Source organism: Cyanistes caeruleus, chromosome 15, assembly GCF_971803275.1.
Source record: "Cyanistes caeruleus chromosome 15, bCyaCae1.hap1.1, whole genome shotgun sequence".
Classification (NCBI taxonomy): Eukaryota; Metazoa; Chordata; class Aves; order Passeriformes; family Paridae; genus Cyanistes; species Cyanistes caeruleus.
In genome coordinates, this window is record NC_141715.1 from 11,301,058 (window position 1) to 11,322,230 (window position 21,173).

Sequence of the window (21,173 nt, forward strand, 5' to 3'; positions counted from 1 at the left end):
ATCCCTCATAGGCACACATTCCCAGCCTTATATTAAAGATTCTGTTTTAAGTGTAATAGAATCAAGAGAAGATTGGGAACTGAAAGAAGAAAACAGTTGTGATTCTAAGTGCTCTGACTGTAGAACAATAGTAGAGCTAAAGCACAGAGTGGTACAAAGGTTTTGCTGGGAAAGTCCATCATTTTGAATAGCTAAGTGGTTCCACCTGTTGGCAGAAAAGGAACTGGGAAGTTATTTTGCTTGAAGTGAGATGGAGAAGGAAACACTTTATTCCAGGTCTTGGCACTGTAGTGTTCTCTGACATTCGGTCCATGGGGTTGTTGTCCCACACATAACTCCACATTGAGGGAGAATCCCAACCTTTTAAGTAAACAGCACTGGATCTCAAACATTTTATCCACTAAATCTGAAATGATATTTTACATATTTTCACAAGTTGAAACTGAATGTAGACCCTGACAAGGTCTGTCCTCAGTGCATATTTCCTAGTAAAATGAGAGGCTTGCTTGGATAGAGGCAGCTTTCTCTGAAAAGAACACGATACTTATCTGAGAGGCAAGTTAGTTCTGGAACTTGAAGAAGGGTTGAGAGAAAGGCTAAAAAGTCTAAGTAAAAGGTTTCTTTGTATGAAGTTCAGGAAGGTAGAAAGAAATATTAATGATGGAATAGAACAAAAGGTTTTATGGGCCATCTTGTACCTGGTGAGGCTGATACAGATTCAGAGCCAACAGTCTAATAATCTCCTTGCTCGTTCACTCCACTGTCTCTACTTGGAGCCTTACAATTATGGGTAAATAGGTTGCTGGGTGGGCAAAGAACTGGCTCAGATCCATGGTCTTTAATATTTTCATAATGTACTTAATGGTTTCTTCATAAACTTTAAAAGCTTTTGTAGCTCAAGCATTTCCTTATCCATAATGATCTGCAATCCTGAAGATAAGAGTTAAGAAATTGATATTTTGACAGTTCAACCCAGTCTTTTCATCCTAGACAAAGCAGAAATCTAACTTTTCAGGTAACTTTTAAGGCAAGTAGCACAACATGAATACAAAGTAGTACAGTAATATAATTCCTGCTTCAAATACACACATTCCTTTGGGATTCTGCCCATGTAAATACCACCATGTTTTCCTTTTTAAGATTTCAGCTTGTGTGTGAAGTGGATATTGAGACACTGCTGAAATTAAGAAAAATTATTGAAAATCTTATTTGACTGAGACTCTCCTGTCACAGAGTTTGTTTTTTTTTCTTTTCCCACCATAGAGGAGTTGGGACTTCTACCTCTGTCTTTCCCTTGGTTCACAGCCTTCCACGAATTGTGAATATGTGCACATTTCCTACACTTTTTGACATCATCAAGCTGGCAAGTGTCTCATCCAATTTGCTGGAGCAAACCAAGGTGCTGGAATGGCTTTCTTGAATGGTAAATATCCTCACTGAGTGTGTAACAGCTGAGAATGCTGCCTCTAGCATCTGCCCACATGCTGCAGGATTATCTGACATATCCACAATCTAACTATAATAAATATAACATAACATAACATAACATAACATAACATAACATAATCCTATTCTATCAGTAAAATAAAATCTAAAAAACCCCAAACAACAACAACAAAAAACAACCCCATAACAAAGCCTCCAAAAAAAACAAACCCCAAATAAAACCAAAAGAAAGCAATACAGACACAAAACAAGCACTCAAGCCTAACTGAAGTTGTCTTTCTTTAACAAATACAGAAATATGGCCATATCTGCTTCAAAAAGTAGAGTTAACAATGAGATCACTGATGCTTCCCACACACTGCTTCCTGCAAAGCAGCAAACATGATACAGATACAGATGAAGAAATTCTGTCAAATTTCATGTGATTACTGTTGCCTGGGAAACCACTTCCTTGGTAACTCCAATGCATTCTCAGCATGACTCAGTATCAATTTCTCTCTGGCTCTGATAGACACAAACCTGCAGTACAGTATGAAGTGAGAACAAGAAAAACAAAAAAAAACAACAAAAAAGCCAACCTGAAGAAAAAAGGAGAGAATGAGCAAAAGATTTCTTGTTGCTGTTTCAAGTGTGTCTAAATGAAAAATTATGTAATCAGAAATCTCTTTGGAAGTTGTTTTTAATATTGTTTGGGGGAGAAATCATTTATATATGTCAGAAAGTGTGTCTTGAATTCTAAGTGTCAGGTTGGAGACACATTCTTGTGTGGCTCTGGAGAATTGGCACTGAGCCTGCTATGGAATATTGGCTGTCACTGGTGTTTTCTCTGTTCCAGTTTGTCAGGACATTTGTTGCTGAATCCACACTATAGAATGCAGTTTAAGAAAAATTCTTGAATGTATCATGTTTATGTGTAAAAGTTTGATGATTTCATATTTAAATTTGTATCTTGTAGAATAATTACATGTTATTAAGACAATAATGTGTTAATAATGTATATGCTTTCCTAAGCAAAAACCTTCCTTCACTGCCTGCACTTTGTTGAATATTTTGGCATTGCAGTCACAATCAAAAAAAATTAAGGCAAATATCAGTGAGCACTTCAGGGCCTCAGTCAGGAGGCCTATTCAGGGTGTGGTGATGTTCTCTGCAGTTTTTTAATACAGTTTTGCTATAATAGGCAAAGATGCTTCATGAAGATGAAATCATAAATTATAATATTTCAGTCTCCAACAACACCAAATAACAACTTTTTTCAAGAGGAGCACATTTAGCCAGGAAGGGATAAATTCCAAGAAATACTTTAGACAAAGAAAAGGTTTGAAAAAAAAGAAGCCAAATTTAAAAAAGACTTCTTTATTATCTCATAGGATAAGAGTGTCTCTCTGTCACTCTGCCTTTAAATAGATAAATACTATGCTTCTTGCATACTGTTGGCTTGCTTCAAGAAAAAACATCTAGCTTTTTAAAAGTCAGAGTTTGTATATTTGATTTCTCAGAGGATTCAGTTATGTCTACTGTCTATGGGCTTGAATAGATATAATTATTCTTGCCTTTCAGGCATTCATTTGCAGGCACATCAGGTTTTCTGTGAATTTATTTCAGTATGTTTGCCATACATCTGAGGGAGCAATTCTTTTTACATCAAATGAGTAACAAACATTCATTTATCTTTTGCCATGGTGCAGATCAAGGTATTAGTTACCTCACTGTCCAAGAGATACTGGATTTTTTTCAAGATGAAGTACAGTGTGATTAAACCTATTTCAAGTATGTGTCATTACAGAATTTTGTCAGTACTTGTGAGGTATTCCAAAGCATTCTCAGAAATCTTTATGTCTCTTCAGTATTAGAATACATGGTTAAATTTTCAAAATAAATGTTTTCAATATATGAGGTTTCTGTGAACAACTTTTTCACAGACAAACAATTAAGTGTTATTCAGAGAAAAACATATGGAATAATGGGGACTTGTAGTCAAACCAGGGATTTACACAGAACAGGGACAAATACCCATCTTTCTTGTGCCTTTGGTTGAAGTCCTAATTGCTGGGATATTGGTATTCTGTGCCATTTCCCATACTTCTTTAAATATGCACCAAACTAATGAAGGGTGATTCGGAACATTGCCCGTGACGTTAATGAATCAGGAAGAGCAACATCTCAAACCTTGGGCTCCCAGCAGCCAACCCATTGTTGCTCTTTGATATTTTCACAAACTTAATTTGCATGGTCTTAATTTGTTTCAGTTCAGAACAAAGAACAAATGTCAAACCCCTCTAATTTTAACAGAGATTCCATTTTTCAGGCAGGCTTTCCTACCATTTGTGAAGACTTTTCCTATGGCCCAGAGGACTCACATTATCATAGACAAAATCCAAGCACAGTCCCATGGAATATAGCTCTCCTTCAAACCAGTATAAATGGACAATTTGTCTAAACTCTGGTTAAACCTTTCCTTGGTCCCAAGCACAGTCAGCTCCAGGCAAGGGTTGATTTGCAAAGCACACTGGCCCATTTCAGCCAAACTAAGACCCTGTATTTCCCAACATCCTTCTAAACCCCAGGCGAGGAGCACAGGTGGCACCATTAAGGAATTAAGAAAAGTATCAAGGAAAGTCCAGAGAACACCAGTGAGCAGTGGGAGCAGCTATTACAGTGATAAAACATGGAAATTCCAAGGAAATAGTCACAGTCTTAATAAGACTCATTATTTCCAATCCATGGCCTCACCTCTTCTAATGCTTGCACTTCACCCCCACACCACATCTCTTCTCTCATGTGTCCCCAGGAAAATGAATTTTTGTATTGTAGCAACTCTGTTGCTCCTTAATTCCCTTTGGATTTCTTCCCACTTACAGTGTATGTTTTATCTCACTCACTGGATAAGTTTTAGGAAAGGAAAATGTAGTTGCTATCATGTTGTCCTTTTTCCTTGTGTTTTTCTTCCACCACTCTATTCATTATCATAACCCCCATGACTACTAGTTAGTAAAAGTCACTGGCTTTTCTGCTGTCACTAACTGAAGTGCAACTGAACTGGTGTCACTTAGCAGACAAGTTTTCAAAAAAGAGTGGCAAGAGACTTTTAGAAAGCATTATAAAAAAAGGTTTCTCCTTTAATGAATAAAAATTAACACCCCAGCTGGCACAACACCCCCTGGACTGGGCCACCTGACCATTTCAGCCTCCTCTCTCCTAATCACCAGGATATTCATGTGACCACAGCCTCAAAGATCTCTTCAGTGCATATTTGTGTCCCACAGTTTCTTATGCTGAGTGGCTCAGACCATCACAAATGATCAAATAATTTTCTAGAGCAAATACTATAAAGCTAATGAAAGTAAGGTTGCAGCTAAAATATTATATGTAGCATAGGGTTGTTTGCTTTTTGTTTTCAGCTTCCTCAATAATAGTGCATGTATAACTGACATTATTTATGGTGCTTCTGTTAACAATTGTAATACAAGTAAATGCTGAAAGTACAGCCAAGAGTCAGAGATCTTTCTTCTCAAGTTTTAAAACTTTAGTGGCATCATTAGTCAGGTAAAGCGAGAAAATAAAGGAAGATACAACAAAGATCTATAAAATTATGAGTATTATGAGAAAGCTTAACAGCAATATTTACTTTGTTGTAACAAAATGACTAGGATAAAAATTCAAACCAAACTTAGAAGCAACTTCACACAACTGAACTATGGTGATGATTGCTAATACATGGTATTGATCCAGTTTATATGGATTCAGAAAGTACATTTATGAATTTATGGAATGAAAATTTGAAAAGTATAGCTTTCCTTTACTATCCCTAAAATGTGGCAACACTGTGCTAATATATTGACAGACAAGGGACCTGAGAGGTAGCTAAGACAGCAGTTATTGAGATGGAAGACAGCAGCTGCCTGAAAAATCAAGTAAAAATTGATTATTTCATGCAGTTCCTGCCAAAACAAGAGCAAACCACAAAGCAATGTGTTGTTTATATGAAAAAAAACTAGCTTGAAATTTAAAGCTTAAATTTCAATGCACAGTGCTTAAAGATCTGATTCACACTTTTGCAGATAAGTAGGCTTTTGTTTTACGTAATGGAACTAAATGCTTGAACTCAGACTTTTTCCTTAAATGTTGTTTATTTCTTCAAATCATATGAATTGTTCTAGATACTTCGTTTTCTTAACATTGGGATGACATTCAATTCAGATTTCCACAAAACTGAGTAAAGAAATAGCCTAGTCAAAGATAAAAATTTTCTCTCAATTATTCCTCTTATGCTACAGTAATGTGACACTGTAAATACAAAATACCCATAATTATAGAAAGTACTTGTATGAACAATCAACTGCACTGAGTTTTCTATACCTTTATAAATTAAATGAAAAAAATAGGGCAAAATTAACAATTTGATTTTGGAGCAAAATTTGTTTATTTTTTTTTGTTATAAAATTTTGGAGCAAAAATCTGTTTATGAACAGATCATTTCTTTTTTATCCCTTATTTTTTTATTTTTGTTTTTAAAGAGGACTTTTTGACCACTCTGTGTTGTTTAAACACAGCCATCATATGCCAAGAGAGATTTTTCCCTTTAGCTGCTGCCTCAAGCCTTGCTAGTACTGCCCAACATAGAACCGGTGTCACAGCTGCAAATTCACTCTACAGACCTGCACTCAGCTGGGCTGCACCCAGGCCTCCCAGGTCTCCTTCTGCAAGGTTTGGTTTCCCAAAACAATACACAGATGTTCTAAGAGCCTTTCTCTTGTCCCACCAATGGGATGAGGGAGGTGCTGTTCCTTCCACCAATCAGGTTAACCTGTATCAGAACACCTTATAGAAGAGGGTTGAAAAACCCCAAAATAAAGGCTTTTTTCTGATTAAATAAACCTCTGGCTGTTCTGTGATCCGAACCCTCACTCTATACTTTGTGTCCTCTAGCAACAGATAGATGTGGTTCTGTTGAAGCCGTGATCCTGTGGAAGGGTCTGGTCATCCTCTGAAGGTCCAGCAGTGGTCATCAAGCTCTTGTCCTCTGGGAATGCAGTAGGTAAAGGCTACCCATGGTGCTGTAACCTCAGGTTATATCCAGGTGGGAATGTTTGGCTTCTCCCCTGGTGAAGCATCTCTCAATAGAATGATGTAATTTTATCAGTCATGCTGTGAGACTCAATGGCTCATTAGTGCAAGTAGCCCCCCTGGAGAGAGTTATAAGGGATGAATGATGGAGGAGATAAGGAACATTGCCCCATTTGTTTTAACAACTTAGGAGGATGGTGGTAGAATACATACTTTTGGTTACATCTTACACTGTAACCTAAAACACTGTCCAAGAGTGGAAATTGAGTTTATGGCCCAGATGAGCTCATTTTCACAGCACATTGGTTCCATGTTTTTCAGGACCAGTGGATGCCGTGCCATTTTCTCAGGACAAAAATTAATTTAATTAAATTAAATTGAATTAAATTGAACAGAATAGAATACTTCAGTTGAAAGGTACCTGCAGCAATCATCAAGTCCAACTTCTTAGATTGTGTGCAATCACATAAAACCAAGGAGATATTTTTGGCCTGAAAGGAATAAAATTGCTAGTGACCATTTTTGACCATCTTAAGGTGATTTAGAAAAAATCAAACCAGAAAATTTTCGAATTTTCTTACCTCTGTTCTTCCCTATGTTCACTTACAAATTTCTATGGAGTGGAATATATTACCAGCTATTTAACCCTGTCAGGAAGTCATATCAATTAATAGCATAAATGTCTTACTATATATTTTTTCCTTATAATTAAGATTTATGGCAGAATTCCTGTGGACATACTTCTTGTAGATAAGGATTTACACATTTGAGTACATAGTGTCCTGAAGGCATTTTAAGTGTAAGTCTGCTCCCTTTTTCCCTTCTAAGAGGGTGAAAATTTAACATGGAATCAGAGAGTTATGTGTAGTTGTTAAAATGTTGTTTAAAATAGGGTGTAAATTGAAGGATTCTTATTCTCATTAAAAAAAAAGATGCAAAGCTTTTAAAACTATCTCATAGGGCACATTTGAAAACTATACAAGTAAACTGCCATTATCTTTATGTTAGGCTAACTTGTGCTTTACAGTGTTTTCTGTCTGTTTGCTGTGCAGACTGCTTAGGAGCAGAGGAAATCATAAGCTCCAGGAGCCAATCTGCCACTGTTGTCTGTTTATGTAGTCTGATAGAATTTACATGGGCTGGCAGAAAAACTTTCCCTTTGCATGCTTGGTGTCTAGGGGAATTTGGAAGTATGTCCAAGTTTTATAAAATAATGATAAACACACAATACACCAAGCAAAAATAACAGATTTTCTAAGGCCTTTTCTAAGCAAGTTAAGTCTGTGGACAAACAGAAGATAACAGATAAAAGAAAAGGAAAACCAATCCATTTATGCATCAAAGTTAAAGTGAGTCACTCTGCAACATAAAGCACGTTTTTAGTGGATATAAATTTAGCAGCTCTCTGCAGCATTATGCATGACAGCTGTCTTGTGATATTTCAAGTATAGAACAAGTCCCTGGAGACACCATGTAATTTATAATGGACTAACCATAATGAACCATAACAGTCAGAAAAGGAGCTGGTTCCAATGAAATATGGAATGTTGGTTTACTTGTATTATAGGAACATCATGTTGAAGATCTCACTTATCTGGGATCAGACAGGAAAAGTGCAGAGGTCAGTTTATTGGTCACTAGAAAGGAAAAAGCCAAAACAGAAAATCTGCTGTTTGTCTAGAGTGAGAACTTAAAACAAAGAAAACAAATGCAAAGGATCACAATATACTTTTCCAGCAGACTAATAACTAGCAACCTTTTTCTCCAAGTGCACAGCAAATGCCTTTCTGTTGTTTGTGCTGGCAGTGCTTTATCACAATTGGTGCAGGAACAAAATCCAGTGATACCTGCACAGTCAAGGGCTCTGCCTTCCTAAGCTGTGCTGCAAATTAATTAGGCCCCAGCTGTCTACAAAGGCACTCTTTATTTTTGATGTATCTGTTACTTCATTATTTCACAGGTATTCATTATTTCTTGCAGGTAGACTGTGGGTATCCATTTTCTCTGTTCATGTCTACCCGGGACTGATACCCAACAACCTGCACAGAGTTTGGGAAATGATAAGCAGATTAAAGGTGCTCTTTTCCAAAACACAAGGGCATATTTAGCATGTCCATTCAGTGCAGTGATCTGCACACCTTATAATTAATGTAAATTTAGGTTGACCTCTTGCTTTTCGAGGCCTGGAAACGTCATTTCTATATCCTAATTTCTTACACGCCTTTGATGACATCAGAAACTATTAAAGATATTATTAACATGATGAGAGTTTCACTTAATATTCTCCCATTCTGTCACTTGTTCCTTCAAAATAACAGTAACAAGGTGCTCTAGTTACATAATACTTTATAATTTTCAATTAATGATATAATTAAAGCACAGGTATAACAATGTTATTAATGTGATAGCTAACATCTAACTCAACAACAGTGGAGGTAAAGTGTTTAGGAGGGAAGAAGGGGGATGCTACATGGGATGCAAACCTGAGGCAAGTCCCAATCTGATAGCAGGCTTACTGTCTATCAAGCAAATATTTTTGGAAATCCCAGAACTTCTTTCCAAATTTACAATATGCAAAAGGCGTGGTAATCTTAATTTAATTCCTCATAGCAAAATGTCAGTGCTTGCACACAATTGCCACCTTCTTTCAGAGCTGGGTTTCAAACACAGAATCTAGAAAAGGTATTCTGCCTCTGCTAAAGAATGGTGCAGGGGCATTACATTTGACTTTTTATATTTTCCAATGTCTGTATCATTCTGTTTCATTATAATTAAATAAATCACTTTAATGCTTGCAGAAATGAGCAAAGCCAACTCTTCTCAGCAGCATACAGATTTTGCATAAAGTGTAGTTTCTGTTTCAACACTATGCATGAGTGCTTGCAAAATCTAGGCAAAGCATTTTCATTTACAGGGCAGCAGATTTGTCTTGTTATCTCAGTTTTTAAAGGAGAAAGTTCTTCCTCCTCTCCTCCATTGATACAACCACTCAAATATTTCTTAGGGTGCGCACAATAAATGGAAAAGGAAATCCTTCAGAAATCCTTTGGGCAGAGTAAAGGTAGAAGGATTTGGAATTTGCTTTCTAGTATTGTCAAATGTAAAATACACATCTAGTGAAAATATAAGGATTTGGATGCTGGACATCCTTTCCTTTCATCAGCACCAGGAACTATTATATCACTTTCTATAAGCAATTTGCAATGGGAAAACCCAGGTGATGGATGGCTGGACTGCAATTAAAAGACAGGGAAATATGTTATGCCAGAGGAGCAGGTAGTGTTTACTTTAAAATCTTACAGCATGAGTGAGAAAACAACCTTTACTTTTCTTCTGCCTGTTCTTCCTTTCTTTCTCTCATCCTTAACTCCTTTGAATGTCAGACCTTTTCAGTAATCACATTGCTTTAGGTAGTAATGAAGGCAAATAAATAATGCTTAACCTTTCTTAAAGATACCTAGTTACCCTTCCAAAACCAATTAAGGTTTACATTTATCGCTGGAATTAGCCAAAGTCATCATGCTAAATTTCCAAACTTGTCTAAGGAAAAAAACATTAAAATTAAGGTTGGGGAAGAAGAAAAACTTTGTCCTTCCTATAGTCTTAAAACCTTCTAATTTTAAAGTATGTTACAAGTGGGAGAAAGAAGAAAATAAATTGATGCATGTTGCACTTCATGGCTGCTCCTGAGAAAGGGAGGGAATTTGCTGGATTTCACCACACTGTTTTTTTTGGTGGTGTTTTTTTGTTTGTTTGTTTGGTTTGGTTTGGTTGGGTTTTTTTCCCCTTTTTCTCTCCAGCAGTTTTATCTTCCTGTCTGTTTGACATGTATTTCCAATTCTTTTGAAATCTTTTTCAATCTTTTGAATGATGACTAACAACATCAGCAATAAAAACCCCTCAATTTTTCATAACCTAAAACACAGAAGCACATCAAAACCAATCCAATTCGTCTGCAAGTCTTGCAGATAAATCTTGCTGTCCTGACATGTAGGTTTTGATCTGTTTATTGTCTGTAGCAACATGCTATGTCCAGGTCCCCAAGGCTGCCTGCACACTCGGGTCTGGGGTGAGAGACTACTGGAAAGCTGATGGGAAATGATGTCAGGATGGGTTCTTGTTTGGGTGTCCAAAAGCTTTTATTGCCTCAAGGTGGGTCCAGGGACAAGAACAAGAACAGGCTGAGGGTCCAGGATTATATACAGAGTAAGAGGGGCCAGTTTGGAGGGCTAGGATCCAATGGGAGTAGGGCAAAATGGTGCACAGGAGGGGTTAGGAACAGGGACAACCACTGGGAATTGGCAGGGTGGGGAAATGCACCAAAACCGGACCCATAGGGATTTAAGGAAGAGAGAATATTCTAGGGGGTACACACAAATGGGAAAAGGGAGACAAACAGGGGATCAGGGCCAATGAAATAATGGGAACAAATTAACATGAGAATGCAAAGGCCTGTGGGCAGAAGGCTTCTCTCACCCCAACCTAGGGAGGCATTACTTATTACAACCCTTCCAGGGCTGAGGGATGAGGAATTTACTAATTGGCCCTTGGATCCCCACAGTTTTCCACTTCTGTCAATGTCTTCTCACCTGAAGAAACAATTTCTTTGTATGACATGGAAGTCGAAATCTCACCCTCAGTAACGGAACTGCCATTGACCCTACCATGACCACATTAGTTTTTGTGCTGTGGGTTTATCACTGCACATCTTGCCCTTTTTGCTCCTGTCAAAGAGCATATGATAGGACTTCATCCCCTGTCTCCTGCATGACATTGTGCTCCTGTGCTTGCCTGTCATGTCTCTTCACAGCACCTTCATAAGCATCAATGTCATGAAATTTCAACAAAGGGTTGAAGATTAAAGACTGACACGATCAGTCAGATTCTTCACAAAACATATTTGGGAACATTTAACAAGGAGAACTCAAAGGTCACAGTCCAGTTTCCTGTGGGCATAGAAAGCAGCAGACTTCAGTTGTATCAAGCTGAGAAATGTGAGTATGTGTGACCATAAATACCCACAGTTATACACAGAGCTCTCCTTGAGTCTCATCTGAAAACAAAACAGCACCAAAATAAAAAATTTACAGTTGACATGATTTAGTTTTTAAAGCATTTGTAAGGGAATTTAAGCAAGCTTTTTTCCTTGGCTATATTTTTTCCAAAAAAAAGAGAAAAATTTGAAGAAGTGGTCTCAGCTGGAAGCATGCCCTTAGCATTAGAGTGCTAAAATGAATGTGGTATATCAGCCCTGACAATCTGTCAGAAAGAGAGAAAAAAATATTTTTGTTCCAAGAATAAGATGTATTCAAAAGTTTTGCCCTAACATTGTAACAAGCACTCCCCCTCTCCCCAGAAAACCTGGCCCAGAGTCTCAGCCAAAGGAAGCACATCTCCTTTTATATAAGCAATTTTCATCACTTGAATAGCCAACCAACCCACATTTCTTGACATAACTATCTTTTTTAAAAAATATATCCCTTGATTAGACTCATATGAATACCACAATAAATGAGTGATTCCAGATATCCCTCAAGAATAACAAGCATTATGGATTAATAATGTCATGCTGGTCATTAATTTTGCTAACCACAGAATTTATGTTAGTGAACATACTTGCTATGTAGTTATGTTGCATTTATTCATATGCAGCAGTTACAATGTGCTAGATGCCAGTTCCCATTATTTCACTGTTTCACAGCTGTTCAGTATTTGACAGATGCATAATTTCATTCTTTAAAATACTCATTTTCCTTTTGTAAATTAAGAACTATGATGTTAAATGATTTCTCTCTTGCTTTGTTAAACTTAGATTATCAAGATATATTCGACAGTGCAATTTACCCATAGGAAGTCGCTATTAAGGTTTCTAATTTTCAGTCTAGTAAATTGAATGAAGGAGAAGCCATGTTACACATCATGAAGAGTTAAAACTCAGAGTAAAGGAAATAAACTATTCAAGTAACCCGTAGTACTAGCCTTGTTTTTGTTAGGATGTGCTAACATAAAATGTATTTATAAACACAGACGAGTGAAATAGTAGATAGACATTTTTGATTTGGAAATGATACTCACCAATTAATATGAATATTTTTAATCTCTGGAATCATGAATCAGTCTTAAAGTTGAAATACTTTGCTTCCTAGCTTGTAATAATCTCAAAAATAAGGGGCAACAGTATATCAGAGTTGTAACAATGCAACTGTGCTGACATTTCAGTCTTCTTTCTGAATTCTGCTCTCTTTTTCAGAAGCTTCAGAGGAAGATGTGATATTTCAAACAGTGAGGGAAGAAAGTAATATTTGAGCTTTCCTTAAGGGTCTGGAATATTTTACTCGTCATGTTCTATGTCTCCTAACACAGAGTCAGCATCCTGCACTCAGCAGCTCCTCACCTCAGTACCATCTGTAAGACTGAAGTCTTCCCATCTTCAACCTCTGCTCTTTCTCTGCAGACCTGGTGCCCTTTATCCACAGAAGAGACAGAACAGATCAATCATTAAAGCAGTGCTGTTGTAGGGCTGGTACAGAGAATAGCCAGGTGGACAACTTCAAAAGGAATTACCAACTACTGTCCACATTTCCAGACAAAAATGAGAATTTGGCAGCTTTAGCCTTTGGCAGCTTTTTGTCTGATGGCCATTTGTTCCCTTTTCTGGTGCTCCATCTGCTCCCTCTGGTAGGATCCACCAAAGATTCAACTGTGGGAATATGCAGCTAAAGCTACCAATAAACACCCTGTAATATCTCCCATGTAGTAACACTTGGGGTTTGGAAACACAACTATGAATTCCCTTTTATTAGAGCTGGGACAGCAGACAAGAAGAAAAAATAATAGACATGAACTGGTCACTCAACACAGCCAGCAAACAAGTGGAAGTCTGAAGTGCATTTAAGGCTCAAGATTTCACTAAGACAGAAAGAAGTAGCAAAACCAGACCTATATTAGTGGACATTTTACTTCTTTGAAGCACAATGAGAAACCCAGCTTGTAATCCCTGCTATGGCCCTGTCCGAAGTCAGAACCTCATGCCTGATTGCTCTCTCCTCTGCTCTGCTCATCCTGAATTCTCCATCAACTGAACTACTACAACAGGAAAATATAAATCATTGTCCTGAAAGGGACAATAATTTATCATCCAGAATCTCTCCTGTTAGAGCCTAAGTAAGAAGATGAATGAATGAAACTTGAGACTTCCATATCTGAAGTCCACATATTCAGATTTAAGACCATTTACTGTAAAAGGAAATACCATCCCCCTGCAAACAGAAAACCCTTCCATATTCCTGTGAGGGGGACAGCAGCAACTCACCATCAGTAATAGATTCAGTAATAGATTCACAAGAGTTGACTTTGAGGAGGCATTACTGAATTTCTGAGATTTTTCAGCTGTTCCCACTGCTCTCAGCATTTCCTTACTGACCAGCACCAGGCTTCTCACTGTACATTGTTTATACTCCCCAGACACTCAAGTCTCCCAAGGGCTTCACAGGCAAATTTACACCATGTTATGGTTCCCCCTTCCCATCCTACACCTACATTTCAGGTGCCTCAACACCCAACTTCTGAGTCCCTTTCTGACCCAAATTCAGAGTTTTTCACTTCAGATGAGAACTGAAATACGCAGCTTTGAGAAAAGAGCCTGCCCAACATAACACAACTACATATACATATTTTAGGTTTTCTTTATTTATATTTTTAAATTCAAGAATTACACACTAGCCAACATTATTATATATTTACATGCTGAAACTGGCTGCAATAATTTTAAATTCAAGAAAATATCTCTTATGTGCTACTCATTTACAATCATCATTTTACTACCTCATATATCCCAGAGGTTAGCAGTCCTTTTGAGAAAGACATGATGATCTGATGCAATGATATCCACTAGTATTTTGCATTTTCTAGCCATTGGAAAATGTGCATTATGTGCATATAAGAAAGGCTACAAGGTCATTAGTAAGGCTGATGATAACTACATTATGAAATAAATAGTACTAAGTAAAAGATAACTCAGAACTGTGCAAAGACAGTACTAACAGAACCATTTAAACACCCATGCCAATAAAAATGTGATAGAAGTCAAATCATAGGCAGTTTGTCAGAATTAATCATGTTTCAAATGTTCTTTTTGTCTTCAACTGAAAGCAACAGGACAGACCATGAACCATACAGCCTGGTGAGTATCTGCCAAATGACAGGAACAGTGAAAACATACAAAATGCTATCAAATTGGAATAGATGACCTCATGTCTGAAAACATTAAAAAAATACAACCCTTCATATGAAAGTAGAGGTGAGTTTTTTCATCATTTAAGTTTCATTTTTTTTGTCAAAGCACTTACAAAGAAAATAATTTTATATTTATGAAATGTTAGTGTTGCATATTCTTGTAGACATGATCTACTTCAATTTTATATAATGGATATTTAAATTATTAGTATTTTTACAAAGTAGAATAGGGCAGTCTTTTTGATCAACAACATTCCATTTGCTTCTTAAAAATTTAGACAAAGTTCCTAGTGCATTTTACTAAGCTTTACCTTTGGTGTTAAGCAGTGACTTTTTAGATTTCCCTTTTTAAACAATTTCTGGAGTGAAGATTCTTTGGCTTTTGGGGGACTACGCTCTCTGACGACAGTCAAACATCCTGGGTTTTTTTAAAAGAAAAATATAAGCCTACTATTAAATACCATAAGAGACAGATTTCAGAATCAGACAGATGCAATATGCAGGCTTCTGTAATGAAATCGCCAACAGCTGAATTCTCACTTACTCCTGACACCTTCACCTCTCCTCTCACTGAAGCAACATAAAGGTGCCTTATTGTAAGTGAAAACCAGGCCCTGTTTGTTTTTGGCTAATCTGAGTACTGAGTGTGTGGCCTGAACATTTTAACCACACAAAAGAATCAGCTGTGCCAGCAGGAACATTGCCACCGTGGCTATTTTACACTACAGCACTTCCTGTACTATTTTATATCTGGAGTCCAAATCTGTTTATGCAAAAGGGTGTTTAAATTACTCTGCTAGAGCACTGCAATTATTGTACTTAGTAAAAAAAGTCACTAAACAAATACTGTATCTATCGACTGCTCATTTACAGCTTATTTAATTATTTACATAATTTTAGGACACATTAACCTAAACCATAAGTAGAATTAGCTTTTTGCCTTACCATAAAGTACAAATTAGAAGTTAAAAATGTTTAAGAAATCTGATAATATTTACACACGTTCAGCTTAAGTTATGGTTGCTCACATTGTATGTTCTATGTACACATAGCAAAATGTTTTGATCACTACTGATATAGTATTGTACCCTGGCCATCCCACCCTAGATTATTTTCTAGAAATAGTTACTATTTTTGCCTTTTTTTTTTTTTTCTTGGTTCCCTACGGAATTTGTTGGTTTTGAAAACTTACTAGTAGACAATGCTGTTATAAAAAGAGAGAGGAGAAATAGGCAAGCAATGTGAGGACTAGTCTAATTCCAGATGCAAGGAGGTACAGTACTATCATCATGTCAAATGGTGCAATACTCCATATGGATCATAAGCATTGATCTGCTGATATAGAAATGCCCAGTTACCCTGTAGAGTAAGTTTGTTTTTTTTCTAAATACAATAATATTTTAATTTTTTTTTTCTCAAAAATATATTCATACACTGGTTGATGGTAGAAACAAAACTATTATTAGCTTATTCCTTTAACACACCAACATGTGAATGTGTGTGCATATATATATATATATATACTCAGCACGTGTATATATACACACATATGTCCATACAGACATTTGGGGGTATGTCCATATGCACATACAGCTGGAAAATGTTTCACATCCATTCACTTATGTTTAACACTGTGTTATAGGACTGGAACACAGTCTAATAATTATAGTGAAAATTAATTGAGGTTTAATTTTAATGCATGTTTTTTTTCTGAAATAAATAGGATATTTTCCCCAGGTGTAAGACCACCACTCATTTTCTCTATGCATTGTGCTTTAGTACCTTACAGATTTTATGGGGTTTTTCTTAATTAGAATGTAAGGACTCTGAAGAACTCTGCCACATGCTGTTATCTGGGACTCTGTTTTCCTCCCCTGGGAATGAGAAAATAAATGGTCACAATGTCATTGCTTGAGTCTTTCTTCCCGGTCACCGAACTGCGATAGGCTAGAAACATAACATTCCTTATGCAAACACAGAAATATGTTGCATGAATTTTCAATTCTGAAAATGTGTATCATACTTACTAGCAGTCATGTACAGTATATATTTACAGATTGAGCTCAAAGATTTCATTAAAACTGTGCCATGTTATAGTCATAATTCCCCCATGAATTTCACAAAAATGAAAAACACCTTAATTGCTGGCTATTATGTCTAATAGAACAATAAAATGTGCAATTATATTACAGGTTTTATCTAAATTATTAACTTTGCTATTTTGTTTATTGAAACCAACAACAATTAACATGGTTAAAAATATCTAGAATATTCATTTTCGGTCAATTCTAAAGTAAAATAAATTTATTCTAGTTTACCTGGAGGGTAGCACACATAGCAAACCCCGTATCTCATGTATGTTGGCATCATTTCTCACTTTCACTCAAGTATCTCAGGAATAAGTGCTTACCTTGGGCTTGAGTTACGCTTTTTCCATGATAGTCCCTCACCAGCCTTTCTCACCCCCATCTTTTTATATCACAGTGTTAAGCCTTAGTACAAAGTGGTAGAATCTTTCTCTTTCACTAATTTTATATCACATTAATAGCCAGAAGAACATAGTAAAAGCAAAAGTGCTCCTTCTCCACAGATAATTTTTCTTTCCTAGTGACACCTGAGCAGAAACCAAACATTTTCTTTCACTCTCTGAATAGCAACATCAGAGAGTATTATGGCTTGTACTGTAGCTTCAGAAAAGTGAATGTGCAGTTCCAGGATTTGATCTCTGTGGTTTTTGTATAGCTGAAGCAGTTACCAATGCAGAGAGTCAACATATTCCCTGTAAGGTTTTTATATTTGATGTGTATCAACCACAGAAAGGCTGTGAGCTCCCTGCAGTCACACTCTGCTTCTGTGAAACAATAAAAGGAGCTGTCAGCAATTTCTGAAATGAAAGAAGAGCTTGTACAGAAGAATATTATAAGACTGCTTTCATTTAGGATAATTAATATAATTTTTAAAGAACAGACTTTGAAGAGAAATACTGAATTTTGATATGCTCCATTTCTTAAAATTGGGAAGAAAATCCAACATACCTATGATGAAATCCCAAGTGCATCTATGAAGGTTATTGCATTATGCATGAAATGCAGTCACAAATTAGTAAGTGAACAAAAACCAAAATTTTGACTTGGAAAGTTAATCACATGAGGAAAACCTGTCTCTACATATTGCAGAGTCTGAGCCTGGAGGCAGTGTGTGAATGTACACAACTTCCTGGCAGGTAGGGTGTATTGCAAATCCCATCTCAGGCCTCAAAACTATCCTCTGTTATTTGAAACAGAAATAAGCATATGACATGCTCCAAAAAAGGTCTGAATATTTGCCTATTAGTTCCCAGAGCTATTCTCCTCCTGTTAGTGTCATTCACTGTCAAACAAGGGGAGGGGGAAGCAAAAATAAAACCACAGAAATCTGTAAGACAATTAATCTTTTAAAGTAGGAACAACAAAAAAATATATTTTATGAAAAATATTCTTCAGAATTTTTTTAGTACCCTGAAAAAATGCTTATACTCTCTCATTTCTTTCAAGGATTTGTACACAGATGAGAGGTAGTATGGATGCAATAGATCTGGTTTTTGCTTCTTGAAACATCGTGTCAAATAATATTGGGGATCTGATCTAGTAAAAGCCATCAAGAGTTTTTACTTTTTATACAGTTCTTATCACTGCTGTTTTCATGACAAAAAAAGCTCCACAGTGGAATAAGTGACAAAATTTTTTGGTCTAAAATATTTTTTTTCTATTCTATTTTGCCTGTAAAAATAAAGCTCAACTGAATGAAAAAAACTCGACCTTTTAATTCACGAAGTTTCCCAAAGAAAAACTGAAATTTTCTGGTTTTTCAATGGAAATCACCCTAAAGAAAGAAACATTCAATGGTGTACTTAAACTTTTAAAGTGATTGCTACGAATTTCTTTCCTTTAGTATAACGCATTAAGGAAAACAAAAAGTAAAATGGTATTGCCTAATCCAGACTGAGAAAACACCCTGTCAGTACTTCTTGTACAGAAATACATATGCTCAAATCTTGACTGCTGGAAGAGGTACAGAACCTTTAACCAACAGCAGGAAGCATAATGCTGGAAAGATGAAAACTTGGAAGAAATCACACAACTCCACACGACTATTTCAGACTAAGGTGTGTACGACTGACAACATTCATCTGCACCATGTATACACACACACACACACACATATATATATATTTATACACACACACACACACACACTCTCACTTTTATGTATATGTAGCCTCCTGTCTCCTTGCCCCTGCACTTTGTAATTGCTCTCTCTCCCTCCCTGCCCTAGAGGAAGTCAGGGAACCACTGGTTTCCTTCAGCCATCTACAGAATTACTATTCAGGCAATCAGTTTTGGCACTTTGGACAGATTCCGTTTCCCCAACACAACCCAGCAGCATCTACCCCTGCAGTGCTGATGCATTTTTATACTGTCTCTACATTCCTCTATTGATCCCAAACACAGTCACTGTGACCGTGAGCATATGTTCTCTCTTTAAAATACAAACAAACTAGTGCTTTTTGCTTCAGCTTCTGTGCAAACACCCAACCCCAATATTATCAGTCAAAGGTTCAGTTCTTTCAGTAAATAAAAGGAAATACCTGAATATGGTTGGGAAACCTCTGACCATCATCATCTTGGAAAGATGATAGGCACTACTTGTTTTCAAGTTTACACATTTAAAAAGTAAAGTGTAAGTGTTTCATAAGCATGACAACTCAGTACACTCCCTTAAGTGTATATGCATGCCTTGGATACGCACTTTCCCTAGAGTGGCATGTACTGCTGTTGAAATTAAAACTTGTTTCTCAAATGCTGCTCTATAAATTTTTGTACCACTAAACACAAATGGCCACTAAAAAAAAGAAAAAAAGAGTGAAGAACAATGAGACAGAAGTGATTTTCAAAACCCAATTTGCCTTTACACTCAAAATGCACTTATATTTTGATAAGGGGATATGTCCGAACTGCAACTTAACATATATATGGTTTAGCAGATACAACCAAAACATTATAAAAACAGACCATAGAGTGGGCCAGCAACTAAGGTGTTTTAAAATAACTTTTTGTCCAGAATAGAATTTTCCCAAGTCCCACTTTTGGCTGTACAACTGATTTGAAGAGAAATCCAGTTCTTGCTTCCTGTGTGGCTTTGTCTCTTAGTTCACATAGTAAAGCCAATAGACAATATTGAAGAAGGAAAAAACAACAGGGAAGAATATGCGAGACCATCGATCTATGGCATTTACATCAGTCAAGTCAGGGATGGTGATTTTCAGCTGGGACGCGCGTCTCCGTAGCCTGCTTTTCTTCTGTGCCACGTGTCGCTCCAGGGCGTTGCGGCCGAAGCTGTGTCTGGGCAAACCAGCTTTCCGGTACTGGATACTCGAAGTGTCATAGGCCAGCATTGTGCTCCTAGGGTCCCCAAGCCCCATCACAGCCTCAGAGGCAGCCACCTCGTTTTTAATTTCAAGTGTGCTCAACAAAATATTTTCGTGTGGATCCATCTGTAAAAAATAAGCGAGCAGATTTAGCGGGAGAGAAAGGAAGCCCAGTCAGTTGCAAACTGAAGCCATGCTGATAATGGCCATATCTAACATTACTAGTTTATTGGATGTCAGCCTAAAAGACTTTAAACATAGCTGTGATTATATTTATTATCATTTATTTGTGAGCTCAAGGAGAAATAGGGCCAGCATAGTATAATGCAATAAATGGTATTTCCTTAGACCCGATGTTCAGCAAGCACAAGCAATACCTGGGAACAGAGAACACGCTCAGCTCCTGAAAGTGGGATTCTGCCACTGAGTAGGATATCTGGGACAAATATTGAACTTTTCAGGGTTTTGGAAGGAAATCAAATGGAAAATTATCTGCTTTGTTTTGGTTTATCTTCTTTGAAGTGAAAGCTTTGGCTCTGACATAAATGCCCATTATTTGCAGGGTCTCTCTGCCTCCATGAATGAGGTACAGAGCAGTGCCCAAGAGAATGGACATTTTAGATCCCCATATTCCAAACAGAAGTACTGGTTAACTGGGGAAAGACCATGGTATATTCTAACTATAGCTATGTGGAAACTCCATGCCCCAGTACTAATAAATTTCATAAATACAGCACATGCTGTAAGTGCATGCTGCTGTAATAGCAGAGATCTGCAATTTCAAGCAAGGAAAAAGATATGCAGAATGTAATCACATCAAATGTACACTGAACAGTTGTTTCAATGGGTTGATTTAGCTACTATGCATTCTTTCAAGGCAATTCAGTGAAAAAATATTAAAGCAATATTGTAGAGAAACCCCTTAGACAATCTACAGGATTTCAAAGATAAGGAACTAAATTCCACTCTTAGGCAATCTGGAAAAGATCTGGAATATGATAGGAGAATTTTAAAAAGA

At 36.8% G+C, this 21,173-nt stretch overlaps 1 protein-coding gene and 1 long non-coding RNA gene across 10 annotated transcripts in view; one reads left to right on the forward strand and one right to left on the reverse strand.

Annotated features, from left to right (window-relative positions):
• Positions 1-16,655, forward strand: part of LOC111935755 (uncharacterized) — a 30,101-nt gene extending 13,446 nt beyond the window's left edge. The window contains exons 2-4 of one of the 2 annotated variants that reach the window (XR_002867850.2): positions 6,376-6,484; positions 11,324-11,507; positions 12,764-16,655. This is a non-coding gene — a long non-coding RNA (uncharacterized LOC111935755). The remainder of the gene's footprint in view (positions 1-6,375; positions 6,485-11,323; positions 11,508-12,763) is intronic. The other variant, XR_015276601.1, reaches the window with a different exon arrangement.
• Positions 14,183-21,173, reverse strand: part of GABRB2 (gamma-aminobutyric acid type A receptor subunit beta2) — a 136,606-nt gene continuing 129,615 nt past the window's right edge. For 7 of the 8 annotated variants that reach the window (XM_086851277.1, XM_086851274.1, XM_086851275.1 and 4 more), the window contains one exon: positions 14,183-20,281. In XM_086851277.1, the coding sequence (XP_086707403.1) occupies positions 19,934-20,281 (348 nt within the window). In that variant the 3' untranslated portion in view covers positions 14,183-19,933. The remainder of the gene's footprint in view (positions 20,282-21,173) is intronic. The other variant, XM_086851279.1, reaches the window with a different exon arrangement.